At 39.1% G+C, this 21844-nt stretch overlaps 1 protein-coding gene across 2 annotated transcripts; it reads right to left on the bottom strand.

The window, feature by feature from the left end:
* Window positions 1-129: 129 nt before the first annotated feature.
* On the bottom strand, window positions 130-21563 carry LOC101724800 (uncharacterized). 2 transcript variants are annotated; one of them, XM_021251086.2, is made up of 4 exons: window positions 21372-21563; window positions 7658-7784; window positions 7391-7451; window positions 130-6193 (listed from the first exon to the last, which is right to left on the bottom strand). In XM_021251086.2, the coding sequence occupies exons 1-4, from the start codon at window positions 21438-21440 to the stop codon at window positions 4858-4860; spliced, it is 1593 nt and encodes a 530-aa protein (XP_021106745.1). In that variant the 5' UTR covers window positions 21441-21563; the 3' UTR covers window positions 130-4857. The 2 variants fall into 2 exon arrangements, with proteins under 2 accessions (XP_021106745.1, XP_021106746.1); XM_021251087.2 differs by having other exon boundaries at window positions 7658-7781; window positions 21372-21553.
* Window positions 21564-21844: the final 281 nt, after the last annotated feature.

Raw genomic sequence — 21844 nt, 5'->3', positions numbered from 1 at the left:
AGGCATATACTGAGCTATCTTAGCAGGCTTTTCTGCCGCAGACCAGCTGCAGTCGATGTGCAGTCGATGTAGGGTAGGAAGGGGAGATGTCCTGGGCCAGCGATGAGAAAAGAACCTTCACAAGCAATGTTCAGGTTCCCTCTGAGAAATCTCAGGGTCTGATTTATTTTTATATCTTTAAGCAATAGCTGGGAGGCATTGGGCGGAACATGTTTACATTTTAAGTTGCCTTAGCAATTTCTATTGAAGTAAAGGTTATTCTATGCTAAACAAAGTACAATTCCTCTAAGCTGTTTCATTTCATTGAACATCACGAATATATATTTAAAAATTACAATTGTCCCCTTATTTACCCACACCTAAACAGAACAGAAAGTAACTTAATCAAAATCTCTGTATCAGCGGGGGTACAAGCAAGATTTAATCAACTAAGTGTCAAACTTGTGGTCGCCAGCTGGCCCTTGAGAAACTGCACAATGGTTAATATAGTTTGTTATTAGCTCTCTATTTTTCTTTACCTCTATTCATCTTAACTAAATGCCATTTGGGTTCATAGTCTATGAGCAGGAGATATTTACAGCACTTTGAGAAATACTGAGTAACTTGCCTCCTTAATGCATTTACCTGTCTTAATGTTCTTTCTATTTCCCATTTTCCACTATTTCTTACATCTAAAGTCTGTCCTTCCAATCTCTTCATTAGACCCCTTTAGTAAAAAGAATGTCAGCAATAAGAGGGGGAGTCATAATAGTGGGGAAACAGAGGGGGTTTTAGGAGAGGTTTCTTTAGGAGTGGATGTGGCAATAGAACTAAGAGAAACTGGAATTTGGGACTTGTGAGCCAGATCAGATTTCAATACGTCATTGCCAATTTGCTTCACGGAGAGTTTGTTGTTAGTCACAAACACAATGACTCCTGTGATCAGAGTAACAATTGTAAACATTATGGCAAGAAAAAATAACACATGAGGGTGCGATGTGTTCCTCCCTTTCTTTCCCCAGCTGGAACTTTGTCAAGCAGCAACGGAGGTCGGTTGGGCTTCGCCAGTTTTCATACTCTTTTCAGCCAAGGTCTCACTAAGTTGCCCAGGCTGGTTTCAGTCTTGTGATCCAGCTCTCCAAGGATGTAGGAGTATAGTCAGGAATCACTGAAGCCAGCAAGCTTAACTGATGCCAAGAAGGTGGCTAAATAAATATGCTCAGGATAAAAAAATCTACTTTCACCGTTTCATCTCTAGCTGGAATAGCAGTGTGCACTATTCAAATTCTTGGTGATGGTAAGAATTAGAAATGAGCTATAGCACTCAGGAGGCTGAGGCAGGAGGATTGATGTATGTTCAAAGCCAGCCTGAACTACAAAGTGAAACTTCTTTTTTAAAAAAAAAAAAAAGCTATTAGCCACCTGCTCAAGGGTGTAAAAATTGACTGTATCCTGAAGTTTAGTATATTTCATGAATTACATGAGACATATCATATTTCATTACAAAATAGATATGCTTTAATTATATTGGTCACTTGATGGCTAATTTAAGTGTCTAAGCATAATTAGTTTAGGATAAGGCATACTGTTCAGTACATTATGAGTCTTTAATGCATTTGTCACTTATGTTATAGAATATAACCCTGGGGGAAATTGAACAGCTTCTGTACTGATGGGGAAAATAATCTGGGACACTGTACAAAACTTTCAGTATTAGGGAGTAAAAAAGGAAAAATGAGTCAAGGATTCCAGAGCTGGCCTCACACTGACAGCTTTTCCAAGTCTTACGTGGTTGAAGGCATGTGTCACTCACCTCAGTCATCAGTGGTCCTTATTGGTGATGACAGAAAAGATTGTTAAACTTATCTCAAAGTTTGGAAAAAAACCAGAACAAAATCTGAATCACAAAAATTAGTAAAATTTCCATACTACATTATCTTATATTTCCAATGATTTACATTCTGTTTCATGCCGTTACTTGAATTTTACAGTTTAAAAATAAAAGAACAACTGCTGAAGACCAAATGGTATTTGCAGCATCAGGGAATAGAATAAAGAATTCTGATTCATTAGAAAGAATACATATCATTCTCTTCAAATTCAACCCCGTCGAAATTCCTTTCAGTGTGTTCTTACTGACAAACCATCCCACCATTCTTAATATTGGAGAGCCAAAGTAGTGAAATTCATTATATCCTATTGAGAATAGGTGTGGTGCTGCTGGTCTTTGGCAGTGGGAGTACCACAGCAGTGTATTTTTTGGTTTCATAACTGATGGAAAAATCACCACCAAAATAAAAAGTGCCAATATGAATATAAAAATACTTAAAATTTTATATACATGATAACATGGAATGGTTCCTGATATCAAAGAAAAACAGGCAAAATCATGTACTGGATGTATATATATATATGTATATATATATATATATATCTACACAGGATATGGAAAACAATATTACTAATCTACATGTTTGTAAGAGGTGAACTCTAAAACTTATGTACAAAAATCTTTTAAAATATACATCATAATATTAAAATATGACCTCTAATTTGAGTTCTTTTGCAAAAAAAATGGAGTGTATACACTGATAATTTACATCAAATGTAGTGAGAAAATGACAATTAACAAAAATTCCATTTTTAGGGAGATTTGCAAAAACAACACAAACAAAACCACTCTGGGCAAATACTAAGATTACTGGCATATAAATATATTTCAATTCACTTATAGATGTATCACGGTGGAAAAGGGATAACAACATTTGTCTAAAAGATAACACTAAGCTCTACCATTATTGCATACACAAGCAGAATTACGGCAGCACATTTATTCTTAAAAGTGAACTTAAAAATATGTACTCAAGAGGCCTACTTTAAAAATGAGTTACAGGGCCAGGGATTTAGCTCAGTGGTGCCGCCACCTGCCTTGCAAGTGGAAGGTCCCCAGTTTGATTCCTGGTATCCCCCCAAAAAAGAATGAGTGACAGATGAACACCCTACATTTATCCTTTAGGATACCTCCTTTGTATATTTTCTGGGGAATTCTACACAGAAATAATTGACATGACATTTGCATTTTACCTGTGCAAGTTTGCACTACATGAGAAATATTCAAAAGCTTTTGATTCTGACTTACAATTGAGAACCTGGCACACTCACAGGGCTTTGATCCAATCTGCCTTATTACTTGTGTACTCTCTGTATACAGATGGCTCATCACTCTACTGTGTTCATTTGCACTATGAATAAAATCAAAATACCAGGTGTCTCCACAAAATACACATACTGATAAATCAGTACAGGTGTTCCCACACAATATATATTGACATGGATTTCTCCACAATGCCTTCTTTGTATAAAATAAAATCATGTATAAAGGAAGGTTTCTCATATATTTCATATTTACATGTACTCTGAGTGTGATTTGTTCATGCTTTCAGGGGTTGTAAGAAACACAGAAATCTTTCTCACATTTTCCACATAGGGTTTCTCTCCAGTGTGAGTTCCTTCATATTTTTCAAAGTAATTAGAACTGAAGGTTCTTCCCCAATGATTACATCTACATGTCTTCTCACCAATGTGAACTCATTCATTTACTTGAATGCATTGAGAAAAATACCTTTTTCATATGGCTCAAATATGTTCAGATTTTCTCCACTATGAATTCTTCCACGTATGGAATGTACTGAAGATTTTCCTTATTCCTGATGAAGGGCCTCTCTCCACTGTACTTTCTTGTGTTTCTTATATTCAAAATTAACTTACTTCTATGAATTATTGATGTCACGATAACTGGAATAACTGAAGGCTTTTCCACATCACTTTACATAGATAAGGTAGCTCCTCAGTGTGATTTCTTTCATGTATTTAACAATACCTGCTTATACTGAATGCTTTCCCACATTGCTTACATACCCAGGGTTTCTCTCCAGAGTGAATTCTTTTGTCTTTAAAAATCACCGGGACTGAAGAAAGCATTCACTCACTGCTTACATACAAAAAGATTTCAACAAAGTGTGTCTTCTTTTATGTTTATAAAATGAACTGTGTTAAGGAAATGCTTTCCCACACTGGTTACATACACAGGGTTTCTCTCCGGAGTGAATTCTTTTTTTTTTTTTTTTGGTACCAGGGATCGAACTCGGGTCCTTGTGCTTGTGAGGCAGGCAGTGGAATCACTGAGCTAAATCCCCAGCCCTTTTTAAATTTTTTTTTTTGTTTTTGGTACTGGGGATTGAAATCAGGTCCTTGTGCTTGTGAGGCAGGCAGCGGAACCACTGAGCTAAATCCCCAGCCCTTTTTAAAATTTTTTTTTTTTGGTACCGGGGATAGAACTTGGGTCCTTGCGCTTGCACAGCAGGTGGCAAAACCACTGAGCTAATATACCCCGGCCCCAGAGTGAATTCTTTTGTCTTTAAAAATCACCATGACTGGGGAAAGCATTCATTCACTGCTCACACACAAAAGATTTCAACAAAGTGTGTATTCTTTTATGTTTATAAAATGAACTGTGTTAAGGAAATGCTTTCCCACACTGGTTACGTACATAAGGTTTCTCTCCAGTGTGACTTGTTTTGGATCCAACAAATGAACAACTAGTAGGAAAGGCTTTCCTACACTGCCTACATACATAAGGCTTCTCTCCAGTGTGACTTCTCTCATGTATTTGATGCTCACTGGGACAGATGAAAGCTTTCCTGCACTGCTTACAAACATAGCATTTTTCAGCAGTGTGGGGTATTTCCATGGGTTTGATGTTAACGTTGAGAGGTAAATGCTTTTCTCCTTTGGTTACATACATAAGGTTTCTACCCAGTGTCAGATTTTTCATAGATTTGACAACTATGAGTGGTAAATGCTTTTCCACACTGGTCACTAAGTGTTCTCACCAGAGTGACCTTTTTCATGGATTTTACAATATCTGTGAGTGGTAAATGCTTTTCCACAGTGCTTACATACATAGGGCTTCTCCCCAGTGTGTGTTCTTTCATGAATTTTATATGAGCTCTTACTCATGAAAGTTTTCCCACACTGCTTACACACATATGGTTTCTCCACAGTGTGGTATTTTTCATGGGTTTGACAATAACTGCGAGTAGTGAATGCTTTCGCACAGTGCTTACACACATAGGGTTTCCTTCTACAGTCAGTTCTTTCATGTTTTTTACAATTACCTTGTGTGAAGAAAGCTTTCCCAAAATGCTTGAGTACATATGGTTTCTTTCCAGTATGAGTACTTTCATGTCTTTCACAATGACTCTTTCTGCCGAAAGCCTTCCCACACTGCTTACATACATAGGGTTTCTCGCCAGTGTGAATTCTTTCATGCCTTTTACAATGGGCCTTTTTTTTGAAAGCTTTCCCACAATGCTTACATACATAAGGTTTCTCCCCAGTGTGAATTTTTTCATGGATGTGACAATAATTGTGAGTGGCAAATGCTTTTCCACACTGCTTACATACATAGGTCCTCTCCCCATTGTGTGTATGTGTGTTTTCATGTCGTTTACAAGTGCTGTTACTGGGGAAAGCTTTCCCACAGTGCTCACATACATATGGTTTCTCTCCAGTGTGAGTACTTTCATGTCTTTGACAATGACTCTTTGTCCTGAAGGCTTTCCCACATTGCTTACACACATAGGGCTTCGCCCCAGTGTGAATTCTTTCATGCTTTTTACAATAGCTGCTTGTTTTGAAAGCTTTCCCACACTGCTTACATACATACAACTTCTCTCTATTGTGTGTTTGTTCATGTCTTTTACAACAACTGTATGCGCTGAAAGCTTTCCCACACTGCTTACATACATATGCTTTAACTTTTTCTTTAGATATAAAGGGCTTCTCTCCAATGTGGATTCCTTTACTGCAATCAGAGCAGGATTTCCCACATTGCTTATATTCATGGGGTTTCTTTCCAGGGCTTATTGTTGCACACTTCTGAAAGGACTGGAAACCGCTGGTTTCCCGATGTTCATTACACATAGACAGCGTCACTTCCAATACCTGATTCTCACATGATTTGAGTGCACTGTGAGCTCTGATGGGCACATCTGTTGATGCATGACCAATCGGGGAATTTCTACAGGCAAGGCTTTCCGCTGGCTGTGCACCAAGTGTTTTCATGTTCACATTAGCATCCAGAGTCCAAAAAGTTGTTTCTTTATGTGGATTCCACAATTTATATTGGCAGCACTTCTCTACATCTTCACTTCTATAAAAGAAAAAATAATAATACAACAATCAATCACATTGAAAAGTGTCTCCTTACTAAGGATTTACCAGGAGCAGAGCTGTATGGTGCCGCTTAAGAATGTGTGACCATGAATTTAATGTGTACTCTGCAGGGTGGCTGGAAAACAGTCTTCACTAAAGCATTAGTATTCATTTGTGAGCTTATAAGTGATGAGTGTACAACCCCTAACATTTATTTTCCATTTTGAGACTGAGTGTACAAGAATACTACTGGGAGATGCACTGTAGGTCACTATGGCCAGGCCTAACTCGCCTGCTCCTGGGAAGGACATGGTGGAGAGGCCCGGCGGAGAAGAGGACTGTCTTTTTTCTTGCAAGAGAAACATCAAACATTGTTCCTTGTAGACCCTAGCCATTCTCCCTGTTTCAATCAGACATCTCCTTTTGGTTTCTTTATCCACACTATAAATAAAGGTGCTGAGGATGCAAGCAATCCTTTGTCTCATCAGGAGAAAGGATTAAAGGATTAAATAGGACAAAGGATTAAATAGCTGGCCTCAGCTATTTAAACTTTACTGTCATCTTTGTCTTATTCTTTTAAGTTTCTTAATCTCTCACCACCGTTTCTCACTCCGTGAACCCTTCAGCCACACTGGCCGTGGCCATCTATTTTTTGGTAAATGACATCATTTCATTCTTGTTAATTGAATGCAATTCCATTATGTATATATACCTCATTTTTTCACTACTGGTGATTTCACTCAGTGTTTTAGCACTGAGCTACATCCCCAGCCTTATTTTTTCTATTTTGAGAAGAACTCCCATTAATAATTAAGTTGCCTAGGCTGAGTATGACAGTGTGATCTTTCTGCTTCAGCTTCCCAGAGTGCTAGGATTGCAAACATGCAGCATCATGCCTGGACCACTTCATATTTTCTTAATTCACTCAACTGTAGATGGGCATCTAGGTTATTTCTAGAACTTAGCTATTGTGAGGTGTGCTGCTACAAATATGGATATACACGTATCAGTATAATATGATTATTTAACTGCTAGAGAGAAGTTCACCTGGATTGAATGAAAGTTCTGTTTTTAATATTTTGTGCAATGTCAATGTAATTTCATATAACATTTTCATAATCTTGAGCATGAAATAAATTTCTGTTCATTCCCAGACTTCTGAGGACCATTACTTTTTTTTGTGAGAGCAAATTACCTTAGATTTCTTCTCCAATATTTGCTACCATTTTCAATTTTCTGGTCAGTCCAGTTTTGTTCTGAAATGTAGAAACAGAAGTGTAATAATCAGTTACTACCTTATTACATAAAAATTAATAGATTTCAGTTACATTTATGGTATTACATGACCACGTAAGGAATGTTCCATCAAAATGCATTCACATTCTAACAAATGAAACTTCACCAATAAGCAAGAAGCAGTGCTCTCTAAGTATACAAGTTAAAAAATGATTATCTTCCTTACCTATAGCAGACATGTTCTTCAGTGTCTCCAACATCACATCTCTGTAGAGCTTCTTTTGGGATGGGTCCAGCAAAGCCCACTCCTCCAAAGTAAAGTTCACAGCCACATCCTCAAAGGCCACTGCCTGCTAAATCATCACACATATATTTTCCACGATTAAGACTGAGCCTCACAGCACAGAACATTTCAATTCCACTCATAAACAGGTGCAATGGTTTTGAGTCCTTCCAAAGTTTCCTTCACGTTTTGGCCATCAGCACTTATTTTTCAACATTTATTCACCAATATGCACACCTCACACAGGAAATCTGATTGTAGATTGGAGTCCATTGCTAAAGCCACAGCAGAACGCGAGCACTAGATTTCCTGCCGGTTGGATCCAATCTTAGCTGTACACTGTCTCTAAAGCATGATCCATAGAGGGCGCTTACCAAACCAAAATCCAAAGAAAAAACCAAGGTAGATGAGTATCTAATGAATTATTCCGCCAATACATAGAAAATATCTTTTTTCTCAACTTGTTACTTAGGAAATGTGCCCTTTCCTTCTCTGATTTTATTTATACAATATTTGGAAACCAGAACCTGGTTACATAGACAAAATGTTAACTGGATACTTAAGAAAGTTCATGAATGATAAAATTAAATGTTAATGAAAATACTACATTATTTAATAATGTCTAATGATAATGAATTTAAATTAAGGAAAGTATAATATTTCTCAAAGACACCAAACAGTCAAATATTGGAGCTATAAAACATTCTACATAGTGTAAGGGAGGGGTGTGGGTGGATGGAAATGATATATATATATATATATCCATAGTATATAATATATATATCATATGTATCATAAATACCATATGTACTGAACACCAAATTTTGCAAAGTTAACTAATAATGGAAAAATTGAAGAAAAACTTGTTACTTCCAAATCATGTTTTTGATTTGTCAGTTAAACTACAGGTGTTCAGTACAATAAATGTTAAATAATCTTCAACTTCTAGTAAGCAGGATGTTGACAGTTTGCCTAATATGTAAGAAAGAAATAAAAAATCTGCTATTTTGGGCACTGTACTATTAGCAGAGTGAATGACACACAGATCACAGAAAGTGAAGACAGTCTTCAGTGGCTCATATGCAAATAGAACACTGATTCATGATGGAGCTGTTAGTGTACAAAGTGGCAGAAATCACAACCTGTTCAATACAGCACATAGGGAGAAACAGGAACATATATCAAAATATGCATTTTATTCTCCATAGTCCATAAACAATAATGAATTTACATCTTCAAATGGCATTATATTATATTATATTCATTTTGAGAAATCACAGGCAAATATATTTTGGAAGTGAAAGTGTTTCCTCAGCCAAAAATCCAGGTGCCATCAGAAATAGAGGCATAAATCGAAATCTATGTCAACGATGGGATGTAAAAGAGGTAAGAAATTTAAAATTCTGCAGTGTATACAATAACAGTGATTTATGTAGAGAGTATAAAAATCAATAAACACATAGAAAAAATAACAAAACAACATAACTCAAGAGAATACACTAATATAAACAGGATGCATGATCTTGGCAAAGTAAATAATGAAAAGAAATGGAGTTATGGAAAGACACAACTAGCAAGTAGATGTAAGAACAGCAGATCAAATGCTATACTCCACTGCCATTTCCTCTACTTTGGAGTATACAGAAACCTACAGACCAATGACTTTAATCTAATTTTCAGAAAATACATTGTGCTGTTGTTCCTGGATACAGATATGATTCTTTTCACATCACTAAAAAGTAAACTTGAGACAACTTCAACCATGTGATCACTGGATGGATAAGGAGCACTTTTCCCATCTCAGACATGAGCGCATGTGAAGCCTAGTGACAAAGAAAACACCCACAATGCTTTTCTGTGCAAGTTCTGCAGTATTCACTTGCTGAAAACTCCAAGACGGTTAAACTAAAAGAAAACTGCCTAGGGATAATACCAGATGGTAGAATTAGACAAATAGCAATAGATAGAGGACACTGGTCATCTATGGAAAAGACAAAGGTGAGTCAAATAGGTTTTACACTGAATACTCATAAGCAGTGCTTGAGGCCCAGGTATAAAACTTTGAGGGTTGCCAGGATATTTATATTTTTGTTATTATAAAATCCCACCACAAGCTGTATTGATGCTAAAACTTATGGTAAAATATTTAAACACTAAGTTACAATACAGAAAAAAAATTATATATGTTTACCTGAATTCTAACATGGAAAAATGAGAGCATTTACAGATTGGGTAACAAGAACCATGCAACAGTTACCAACTTGAGACCTCCACACACACAGCAATCAGTGGCCAGAATACAGGCTGGTTATCACGAAGGCTGCAGGTTAGCTGGGCATGGTGATGCATGTCAATAATCCCATCACTCAGGAGGCAGAGGCAGGAGGATCTCTGTGAGTTTGAGGCCACCCTGGGCTTCATAGTGAACTGAAGTCTAGCCTGAACTACTTAGTGAGATCCTGTCTCAAACCAAAAGAGGAAAACAAAAGGAAAAAAAAAAAGAAGAGTGCAGGTTAGAAAGACTGAGAAAGAAGACAGATACCTGAGCTGATTAATGCCTAGACATCCTACTTATGCAAATTCCTATGCTAACCTGAGAGGAGTGGTTTTTCTATTCATGCTGGTGAAGATGTGATATAAAAAACCAAGAGGACACGCAAAGCAATATTATTCACATAATTGAGGACACCGGCAGATGATGGCAGGACTCTCAATGATGCACCAATTATCTTGAAAGAGTGAAGAAAGGAGCCTGGCCTGAGAAATCACTGAGGTTACAGGGAGCTCACAGTGACTACTTACTCCCATCAAAAGAGACTGGGCAGTCAAGGTATCTGTCAGACCTAAGGCTGTGTGTCCCTAGGCTCTTGAGCAAATCGCCTTCAACTGGAACACAAATGGCAGGAGTGCTGAGGGTTCATTTTGTCACTAAAGTGTCAGGTGTGGTGATGCATACTTGGAACCCTAGCACTTCTAAGGCTGAGGCAGGAGGATGGAGAAGGATCACCACAAATCTGAGGCCAGCCTGGGTACAGAATGAGTTCAAGGCCAGCTTGAATTACAGAGTGAGACCGTGTCTCCAAAAACCAATTTATATTCTATGACAAATCTGATTCATTATGTACATGTAAATTATACCAATAAAATTAGTTGTAAAAACTCAATATATAAAAAATACATACATTATATGTATACATGTAATTATATATAAATATGTCTATTTATATATATATATATTTTTTCCCACTGAAAATAAACTCACAGACTTCCACTTTCCAGTTCACATGGAAGGACACAGCAAGGAATGATCCTTCTCCAACAACAATACCCAACTAACTTAAAATCCACCAATCTTGAAATCTAGTGCAATCCACTGTCTCCCAACTGGAAAACAAGGAGGAACACTGACAAAAGCATAAATTAAATTATTCTGAAACTCAGGAGCAGAAGATAAGAAAAGGACAGAAAATATTGTCCTCACGAACAAGGATGACAGAATTTTGACTTGCAATAGCTTTAGGGGGCAGGTGAAAATATCTAAAATTTTATGAATTTTTCCTCCAAAGACACTGTCAGAGTCTCACAGTGACAATCAGAGAAAAATTATTTCATGTTGTGTAGGGGCACAGTGGGGCCAAAAAGTCATTTTGAAAATTCTGGTGCTTAAATTAATTCTGATTAGAAGAAATGTAATTACCCAGAGCCTAAACCACTGGGCCATTTTGCACCCAAACGCTTAGAAACAAGGGAAAGATCCAATTTTAACCAATCTGTCTCCCTCAACACTGAAAAAAGGGCACATGATTCTGATTTTTACCTCATTAAACTAATCATATGTTCACTTAGGAGCAATGAACAACAACAAAACCCAAAGAATCCAGAGGAAGGGAAATTATGGCTCAGAAATTTTTAAAAAATGAATTGGGGAAAGAATAACTGCAAAGGGTCAATGAATGATCTACATAACTGTACATGAGAAGAAAGAGGGAGAGGCAAACAAAGAGAACCAAGGGACAACAGGAAAAGGCCGTTTGCACCACATAATCACAATAAACACAGGACATCAGGAAGCCGTACAGAACTTATCGAAGGGTACACAAGACCTGTAATGAACTCATTAGTATAGATTCCATGTGCATTAACCAAGAAATTATGTTCAAATTCCTAACATCAATAATCTACTTGGTAAAGTGACTGTCATAAAAAATGAGTGATGGAAATTGTACACGAGGTGGAAAGTACTTGTGAATATGCTAACGTACGGAATCTTTCTGAAACAACAGTTTTATTTGAAAGTGGGTTTTGAGAAGTTGTGAACAGATATTTCTAAAATGGAAAAATCAGAAAAATAATTAGAACCAAGCCCTACAGGCTATCTCATCAACAGATAATTGACTCAAACTGCTCAATTAAAAAAGCTGGGAGAAAAAACCTAAAAAGATTCAATAAAGTAAATAGAATTCAACCAATTAGAAACCACTAAGAAATAAACATATTTTCTTTTTAAAATTAATTTTATTGGTATATTTTAGGTATACAATATAATGACATTCATCATTGGAAATTTGTACCTTTACATGATATATCTTGGTTCTTACTTTTTTTCCCATTCCCCTGCCCTCCTAAACATATTTTCTTTAGGTATATTTGCAAAAACAATTATAAGAGAGTATGAAAGTAGATAAGAAAACAAGATCCAAATTATATTCAGTCAGAAAAATTCCATTTTGCATGAGGGGAGCTGACGGATACATATACTGTTTAAAATATTTAGCAATTAACACGGGGAAGTGAAATAAACTCAAGACACTTCTTAAAAACACTGCTGTGAAATACATAAAAACTTTTTAATTTACCATGGAAAATTAACATAGCATTCAATGTGAAGTGCTTTTACTACAAAAAAGTTTGTGAAATAATAAATCCGATCAGTTTTAACATGACAATAGTTGAATTTTTTAATGCAATAAGCCTTAAATTATTGATGTATACAATTTTCACTTGTTAATGAAAAAGTACACAAATATTTTAAACATACCAAATATAGGATAAACCTAAAACAGAACAAATAAGAAGTTTTAAGAAAGCATATGCTAGTCTATCATTGATTTGACAAATCCTGCTGGACTTAAATTAATCTGACACTATTTAATCTGTACCTAAAGAAAATAAGGATTACACTGATCACATCATGATGTAGAAGGTAGCTCTCCAAGAAAAACTAACAATTCTTCCTATGTATTTCACTAAAAAGAACTTTAAATGTCATGCGTTAAAAGCATGAAACTCAGGGGAAAATCACATACCTACAATTATTTTTGAAGATTTCAAAACACTTGCATGAGTAATTGAGAGGTCAATTATAATTGTAATTGTAGTTAAAGTCAACAATTTCATCCTCCAAATGGACTCACTGGATATTTCAGAATACTTCATCCAGTAACTGCTGAGTACACACTTTTAGTAGTCAACAACATAGACCATGTTCAGAGCAACAAGACCCTAATTCTAGAGGAAAATCATGTAAAGTAAGCTTTCACAAAATGTTGGAATGAAATTAGAAACCAACAGCACAAACATACTTAGAAAAATATTCAGAATTACAGATTAAATCACAAATTTTTTAATGACTTGTGTCACATGAAAGGTCTGATAAAATATTAAGTGATTTTTGATAACAGGAAATAGCAATATAGATCTTTTGCAAGTGGGAATGGAACGAAAAGGTGGAGGGGAGAAGGGAGAGAAAGGGGATAAAAATGTTAACATGTTCTATGTACATGTGCCAACTCCCCATGAAGAACATAATCTTCAAGTGCTGCAAACATGTACTAATAAAAAATAAAACCAACTAAAGTAACAAATGCACACCTTGTTATTTTCAGGGAGTACTGCTTGAGAGATTTAAAACAATGGAAGCATGCACTAGAAAAGAACAAAGACCTCAAATTTTAAAACCAAACAACAGCAAGGAGTAACCATCCCCAGAACTTCCCAACTACATGGAGGGAACCAAGAAGCGCTGCAGAGACTACTTTCCCAGGACAGACTCTGGGCATATGGGCCCTTCTTCCTGTAGCCCCTCTGCAGAGACTGAGAAAGCTGCACCCCTGCAGCATCCTCACCTATGCTAAAGGCATAGGAACTCATATGCTAAAGGCACCTATGACAAAGGCAGAGGAACTCCCCCATGCCTCTCAATGTGGGCAGTGAGAGGAAAAACAAATGGGGACTGCCAAGTCCAACCAGGCAGTTGTGCCTGCCTGAGTCTGGCACCTTGCATCAGTTCCAGGCCCTCCTGAGTGCCCACTGAGTGCCCCTGGTCCAACGGAGTCTCTGCTTTGGACCTCACATTGGTCCCACACCAGCCAGCATCTCAGTCTAGCATGCAGTGCTGACACTGGATGTGATGAGTCTGTGCCTGGCACCCAGCATCACTTGAGTCTCCACTTACCGTCGGCTGCCTGGCGTGTAACATCAGTCCTGGGCTGCCTATGCCTTTGAAGGTTACCACAGACACACCTGGGTCTCTGCCTGGTGCCCTGGCCCACTGGAGCCTCCTCTAGCACCCAGCACCCACACACTTCCCAGGCCACTGGAGTCTCTGCCTGTCCATCCAGATCCAACAAGTCTCCATGCAGTGCCACACACCTCCCTGCACCCACCCAACTCTCCACCTGATGCCCCTCACTAGGTCCATCACCTGATTCTGGACGACACAGTCCTTCCCTGCCTGAGCTCAGCCTGGAATCGACACCTAAGTCTGCTACAACTCCCTGGAGAATACGTTCCTAAGGCAAAACTGGGGTAAGGGTTTGATTCTGCCTGCTCTCAGATGGAGAAATTAAAAAGGAGAAATTTATGAGGCTGCATGGAAACAGACTGCAACTCAGGCAAGAAGGGAATGTGTGGCCAGTCAGGCTATATGGTACGGTAGACACATGGAAAGTGCATGTATGAGCTCCAGTTGGAGCGTATCAATGGCTCTCCACTGGATCTTAGATGTTACTTTGCTTTCTTTCTCCTTTTCCCCTTTTTGCATTGATTTAGTAGTCTGCCTTTCTCTCTTTTCTCCTGTTGCAGCCTTTGTAGCAATATTACTGCTTATATTTCACTGTTTTCTCCCACTTTCTAAATCCCTATCAAGTTTTATTTCTTATAGTCTGCTCTTTTTTGGTCATCGCCCTGCCCTCTTCTCTCCTATTAATCATCTGGCTGGTATAGTCTGTATTTGCACTGCCATAGTATACCTAGCTTCCCTAGCTTCTTTTCCAACTTACAGGTGCACAAATATATCAGCAGGTTCTCAAAACTTTGTAGCTATGCCCAATCCCAATTTACAGTCCCCCTGTAATTAAATCTTACTCCCCACAATTATCTTGTTTATACTCTCACAACTAACCCCGCATCACAAACACAAAACCTCAAACAGTACCCAATATTTTACCTAATATAATTTGTGCTATCTCCCTCTCCCTCTACTGACTCACGTGTCTTTCACCTACCCCTCTATCTCTTCCTTTCCTTCTTCCTCTATGTCTTAGGCTACCAATAACACTAGAGTATAGGTTATAAGGGGTGTGGATAAAGGGTGCCGATGCATGGCACAGCACACACTGTATAAATAACATAGGGTCAGATTTGTGCATGCTGTTATAACCAGTACAAATCCACCTCACAATACAGTATCAGGGACCAAACCATTTAAATTAAATACCTGAAAGGGTGAACAGTATCTCTGGAGAAATAAAGCAGGAAACATACCATCAAAAGACAGAACTCAAATCAAAAGATCCTCACATCAACTACATTCTCTCATCACTGTACTAGACCTCAATCCACAGCTCCAAAGGAGAAGAAAAATTATATCTAGAAACATACTCACAGGAACATGGGAAAACAAGGCAACAATGCCCCCCAAGAGCTTCTACATCGCCGAAATCTGATGAGGGCACCGATGAAGAAGAAAGTAAATACAAGGTAGCAGAGCTCTATGAAAAGCTGATAAAGAGTTGAGGAATTCTGACAAGTTCAGAAACAAAACAGCCCAATAGTTTATGGAAGTGTCATTCAAAATATCCAATGATGATTTGGGAGAAATAAGTAAAAATTTGGAAAAGCTGACCAAAATGACTGGAAACATCAATTACAAATTTATCCAAGATATAGAATTCATTAAAAGGTATCAGACACAAATACTTGAAATTAAAAAAAATGTAAAAACTACAGAATCAATAAGCTGCAAAAATGACCCAGGTGAAGACAGAGCATTTGAAATGGCAGACAAAATGGTAAACTGTGATGACTTACTTACAGAACACATCCCAAGAGAGAAGGAGAGAGAGAGAGAGGGAGAGGGGGAGAGAGAGAGAGAGAGAGAGAGAGAGAGAGAGAGAGAGGGAGGGAGGGAGAGAGAGAGAGAGACAGAGAACAAGAAAATTTCATCCAGCAGCTGTTAGATGACACTAAGAAGACTAAGCAAAAGCTAGTTGGAGTTAGAGAAAAGCTAGAAGATAATGCAGACAAAATTATTAATTTGTTTAGCTATCAAAATAGAAAATTTCCCAAATACGAGAAGAGCTGTCTTAGTTAATTTTCTCTCATTGCTGAGACAAAATACGCGGCACCCCAAGTTTAAGGGGGAAAGGTTTATTTAGATCACAGTTTGTAGAGTTTTCAGTTTGTAATCAGCTGGCTGCAAGGCAGGGTGGCATGGCAAACTGGTATCACAAAGCAGAAACAGTTTATGGTGGGCAAAAGATAGCAAAGCAAACAAGAGAAAAAATCCTCAGTCTCTCCTTTATATTCTATCCAGGACACTAGGATAAGGACGGTGGACTGATTTGGTAATCACCCACCCTTAATCCTAGCACCCTTAATCTTAGCATTTCATCACAAATCTATCACACACCCTAGATTAAGTTACCTCAGAAAAAGTCCCACCTATTACTGCATGAGGCTTTGGAGGCCATCTAGACACAAACCATAACAACGGGGTTTCAGTATACAAGTAAGCAAGGCTTCCAGAATACCAAAAACTATGATACAAAGAGAAGGTCACCAAAACACGTAATTATTTACTTGCCACATGACCAACAAAAGAATTTTAAAAGCAGTTAGAGGAAAACAGAAAATCACACATAAAGGCAAACCCATGAGAAATAGAGCAGACTTCTCTACACAGACCTTAAACACCAGAAGAGCTGGAGTGAAGCATTTCAGGACCGACAGCAAATAGCTTCCAACTTAGACTAACATACACAGCAAAACTGTCCTTCAAAATAGATGGAAAAATTAGGATATTTTAGGCAATAGCACAACTCAAGAAATTTATAATTACTAAACCAGCACTCCATAAATTACTGAAGAATGTCTTATACAGACATGAAAAAAAACAATAAAGCTAAAAGCCCAGATGGAATGAAAACATGGAGCAAGTTCAATTGATAAACAACAATAGCATAAGATTAGTCCCCAACAGAGAAAGAGTGCAATGATAATAGCTGATCAGCACCTCTCACTAGTATCTCTCAGTGTTAATGGCATCAACCCTCCCATTACAAGTCACAGACTGGCAGGCTGAGTCACAAAATAGAATTCAACAGTCTGTTGAATTCAAGAAACTCATCTAATCTAAAAAGGCATTCATAGTCTAAAATTCAAAGGATGGAAACCAAGTATTCATGCACCAGAACCCATTAAACTAGTGAGGGTTGCAATACTGATGTCAGAAAATCTGAACTTAAGATCCAATTGACCAGAAGAGACAAAGAAGGTCACTACAGAACGGTCCACGAAGAAAGGAAAAGGGGCTTGCAGAAAGACAGTGGAAGACTAAGCAGCAATAAGTCAGCCTCTGCAAGAGTTGGAATCCCAAAACTCAAAAATAATAACTGAAGAAAGAAAAGAAGGGGGCAGGTGGGTCCCCTGGGCCCAGGAAGGATCTGAAAGGAAAACAGGAGTCCACAGTGAGGTGACAGATGCAGACCAGAAAAGGGAGGGGAAATCTGCCCTTTTGTTCTAGCCTCTGGCATGCAAAGTAAGAGTCAGACCTAATCAAAAAAGGCACAGTGAGGGTAGGTGACTCCAGAGGCCTCCAGGGAGAAATGCACCAGTGGAACAAAGCAGTGGATGCTGTGTGCCACAACAGCTAGTGAGTGACATCACCCCTAGACAGGGTGCTTGGTCACAGGCCATTTGGGGGAGGGGCCAACTAAACCCAGGTCTTGGAGAAGCCATCGGTTGGCTTCATCTCGGGGTTCCCAGTGTTGAAATCCCACAGTCACTGGGTGAGGAACAACTGATGGAGAGGCACAGAGTGTGAGAATTGTGGTCAGGCTGGCAAGAGACACCCAGAGGATTATAGGCTGAATGGTTCAAGCCCTAACACCATGACCAGAAACCTGGAAAAGCAAAAACATCTGTAGATCTGAAAGTACCAGAACAATACACTAATCCTACTGAAGACTTACTGAGATTATCCAGCAACCTATCCTAATGCTATCACAGGCTTGCTGGGATTATCTAGCATGGGTCTGGGTGCTCACTGCCTACTCTGTCTACCCACAACAGTGCTCCAGAGTGTAGGGAATTCAGCAGGATGCAGTGGGATTTTGAGGATTGCAGTCTCTTGTCAGTTATGAAACATATAACAAAGGCTCAGTGTCACCTCTTTCCTCAGAGAGACATAAGTCACTGGAAAGGAGTGAAGGGCCCCAAGTCTTACAGGTGGCAGTACTAGGCAGACCTGTCTTCAGCCCATGAAGGGTAAAGAAGAGGCAGCAAAGAAACCTAGAATAGGCCCGGGGATTTGGCTCAGTAGTGCCGCTGCCTGCCTGGCAAGTGGAAGGTCCTGAGTTCAAACCCTGGTACAAAACAAAACAAAAAAGAAACCTAGAATAAAAAGCCAGATCTTTTCTACAAGGTTAAAACAGAAGGGTTGCCAGAATCAGCTTAAGTTAAAACTAAAAATGGAGTTTTCTTTTTTCAGCATTGCTGAATCTTGGTGTCTTTCGGTCAAAGTTACAGCCCTGTGTCTGTTCATGGACTATTTCTATCCAATCCCCTTCTCCTAGTGATGTCATCCAGACAGTATTATCACAGTGCTGCATCTCTCTGTAACACAGGAAAATAATACCAAATCATATCAATCGAAGCAAAACAAAACCAGAAAATAAAACCCTGAATAGACATCCCTCATCCATACATTACTCATAATATTGTTCCAGTTAGTGCTTCAGAAAAACATCATTAACACTGAACTCAACACAGGAAACAATCTCCTGTTTCATATTCTAGAGAAAATCACTTCGACCAGAGTTGAAAGAACAAGTCTACAAATGATGCTTAAATTAGCAAGAGAAAATGTCTTGATCAATCCAAAGGAAAGGAGAAACAAAAAGCATTGAAAATGTACTAAATACATCTAATCTCCCAAAGAGCACTGCTAATATCCTTGGCTCCTTTTAAACTGCTCACTGTATTCTCCTTGACCTCTAGTCAGGAATATTTCTGTAACCAAAGCCTATTTCATGATAAAAACATAAATATCTCATGTACTTTAGTGAATAGGGTACACTGTCAATCCCTGGTGATTTCCCCTTGGTTGCCCGTTCCTGACAGAGCAGTGAGTCCTGCTGGTGCCCAGCATGTCGAGCAAATATTGTACTGCACACCTCTAGTGTGAAAAAATTAATAAAATTCGAAAGTCAAACTAGGCTTCAATTGCATTCTTATGACTTTTCTTTTATTCCTCAGTACTGGAAATTGAACTAAGGGTGTAATGTATGTTAGACAAGTTATTTAGTAGAGAAACATCTGCAGCACTTTTCTGTTTAGATAAGGACTTCCTCAACTGCTTAGGATGGACTTGATGTTGCAATACACCTGTCTCAGTATCTCATGTGGCTGGGATAAACGGTGTGCACTACCATGTTTTACTGATGTTTAATTTACTTAAGCTCTGGAATCTTGGCTGGTAGTTGTGAGTAAAAAAACCTACATTTTTGCCTGTCAAGGTGGCAGATGTCTGTCATCTCAGCCATCCAGAAGATCCAAACAGGATGGAAAGTTTATTGGACAACTTAGAACTTGTCTCAAAATACAAAAAAAGAAATCACAATGTGTGGGGAATATAGTTCAGAACAAAAGTCTGCAGTCCAATCTCTTGTGCAATAAATACATCAACCACATCTTTAAATCATTAGTATCATGGAGATATCTCTTTCCATCACACTTACACAAGATGATGGTGTCTTCCTAGTTCTTAAGCCCAGAAGGCCAAGAAGTTCTATAATTTTCAGTGTTTCCTCAAGAATGACTAGGTTACCAGATCAGTGATAATGGAAGACATATTCCTAACATTTAGAGTTTCTCTCCTTCCTGCTTGCCTGCCTGTGATCCTGGACCCGCTCTCACGGTGAACTAGCACACGCCCCTTCCTTTTTCATCACACCAAGAAGGTAACCTCAGAGAAAGACCTTCTGTTGTCAGTGCTGATTTTGGAAACCTCCAGCATCCAAGCCTCTCACTTTCTTTCTCCTCCTGTAGTTCTTCCCCTCTCAGTAAGAAATGTTTCATCCTAAACCATCTTATGGATTGCAGAGTTTAACTCTGGGGCTTTATCCCTAGTTCAATACTCCTTTATTGCAAATGCATTTCAGTATTCAAAACAAAACTACATAATCCAAAGAGTATAGCAATGTTATGAGGTGGCACCCCCGCTTTTCCATTCCTACCACAAATCCACACAGATAGCCGTGTTCAAAGTGTTTCTTTGAGTGTGGTAACTTGCAGACCCTTTTGGAAGTTCTCCTTAGAGGGACACTTTCAGCTGCCCTTGCTAACATACTAACATCCCCTCCATACTTCTCAGCATTCTTTTTTTTTTTGGCACCGGGGATTGAACTCAGGACCTTGTGTTTGCCGGGCAGGTGCTATGAGGGTGAGCTACATCCCCAGCCCTTTTCTCAGCATTCTAAATGCCATGGGAAGACCTCACTTAAATGGTTTATTTGTGAGCAGAGGTGACACCTAAAACACTAAGGTGACAAATTTTTCCAATGCTCTGTGTGTAACACGTGAATTCACTGCATGCTTGGCAAGTGCTCTATCAAAGAGGTACATCGCCTTCAATGGTAAACATTTCTTTGGATTTTCATGGCCTTTCTCAACAGCTATCAGGAGTTTGGCAATGTGATGATGTATTTTAAATGTAGGACGTCGCTATGATCAAAAAGCCCTTTTGCTCAAGGAATGAAGCTTTGGGTTTGAGACTGCACGAGACATTTGTAAAGTGCAGGTCCTCCAGGTGTGCTGGAGGGAGAAATAAGACCGGGGAACCAATACACCAGAGTTCCCTCAGTTCAACCCCTCACCTGAATCATCCCACGACCCAATCTGCCCTGCTCAGGTGGACACCTGGCTGCGGGCTGGGGCTCCCTGAGCCTGCTCTCTGGGCTGGTGTGACCGCTGCTGGAGACAGAATGCTGAGGACCCACAGCTGCACCAGTCCGAACCCAGAGAGTAGGGACAGTGGGTACCCAGTGCTGGAGACAGGAGGACCTCAGATTAGAGCACACAGTGAGACTCCAGTCTGTCATTGCTGGCTCCAGCCACTTCAATTCACACCCCAGCCCGATCACATCCCAATTTGTACCGTCGCCATTGGGTAACTTGAGTGTTGCCGAGGGTCCTTCCCACGCAGTACAGAACCGGTAGAAGCCATGGAGCAATGAGGGCTAGACAGGTTGTGCAGTTCTCAGCCAGGTGCTCAGGTTGCGGAGGTCGGCGCCATGACACCGGAAGAGCCCTACTTCCTGCTCCCCTCTGATTGGACAGGTCATAATACCCGCCTCTCGATCAGTGATTGGCTGCTGCTCGTTGCCAATCCCTGAACTGAGAACGACAACAGAGACGAATCCCTACCTGCGTGAGTGGAGCTCAAATAGCGGATTGTGACTCAGAAACTTCTAGAGCGGCGGCTCTCCCGGATGTCCCCCCGTCCTAACTGGAAGGGATAACTGAATTTACTCAGAGCTTGCTCCTGGCTTTTCGGAGCTTCCGCTGTTTTGTTTTGTTTTTTTCTTTTAGATGTAGCCTGGTCGTGTAGTTTAGGCTGTCCTTGAACTC

Source organism: Heterocephalus glaber, unplaced genomic scaffold (assembly GCF_053883595.1).
Source record: "Heterocephalus glaber isolate CG9 unplaced genomic scaffold, H.glaber_assembly_v1.0 deba00001761, whole genome shotgun sequence".
In the NCBI taxonomy this organism is placed as follows: domain Eukaryota; kingdom Metazoa; phylum Chordata; class Mammalia; order Rodentia; family Bathyergidae; genus Heterocephalus; species Heterocephalus glaber.
The sequence above is the reverse complement of the archived record's forward strand: the minus strand, read 5'-3'. Positions and strand labels throughout refer to the sequence as shown.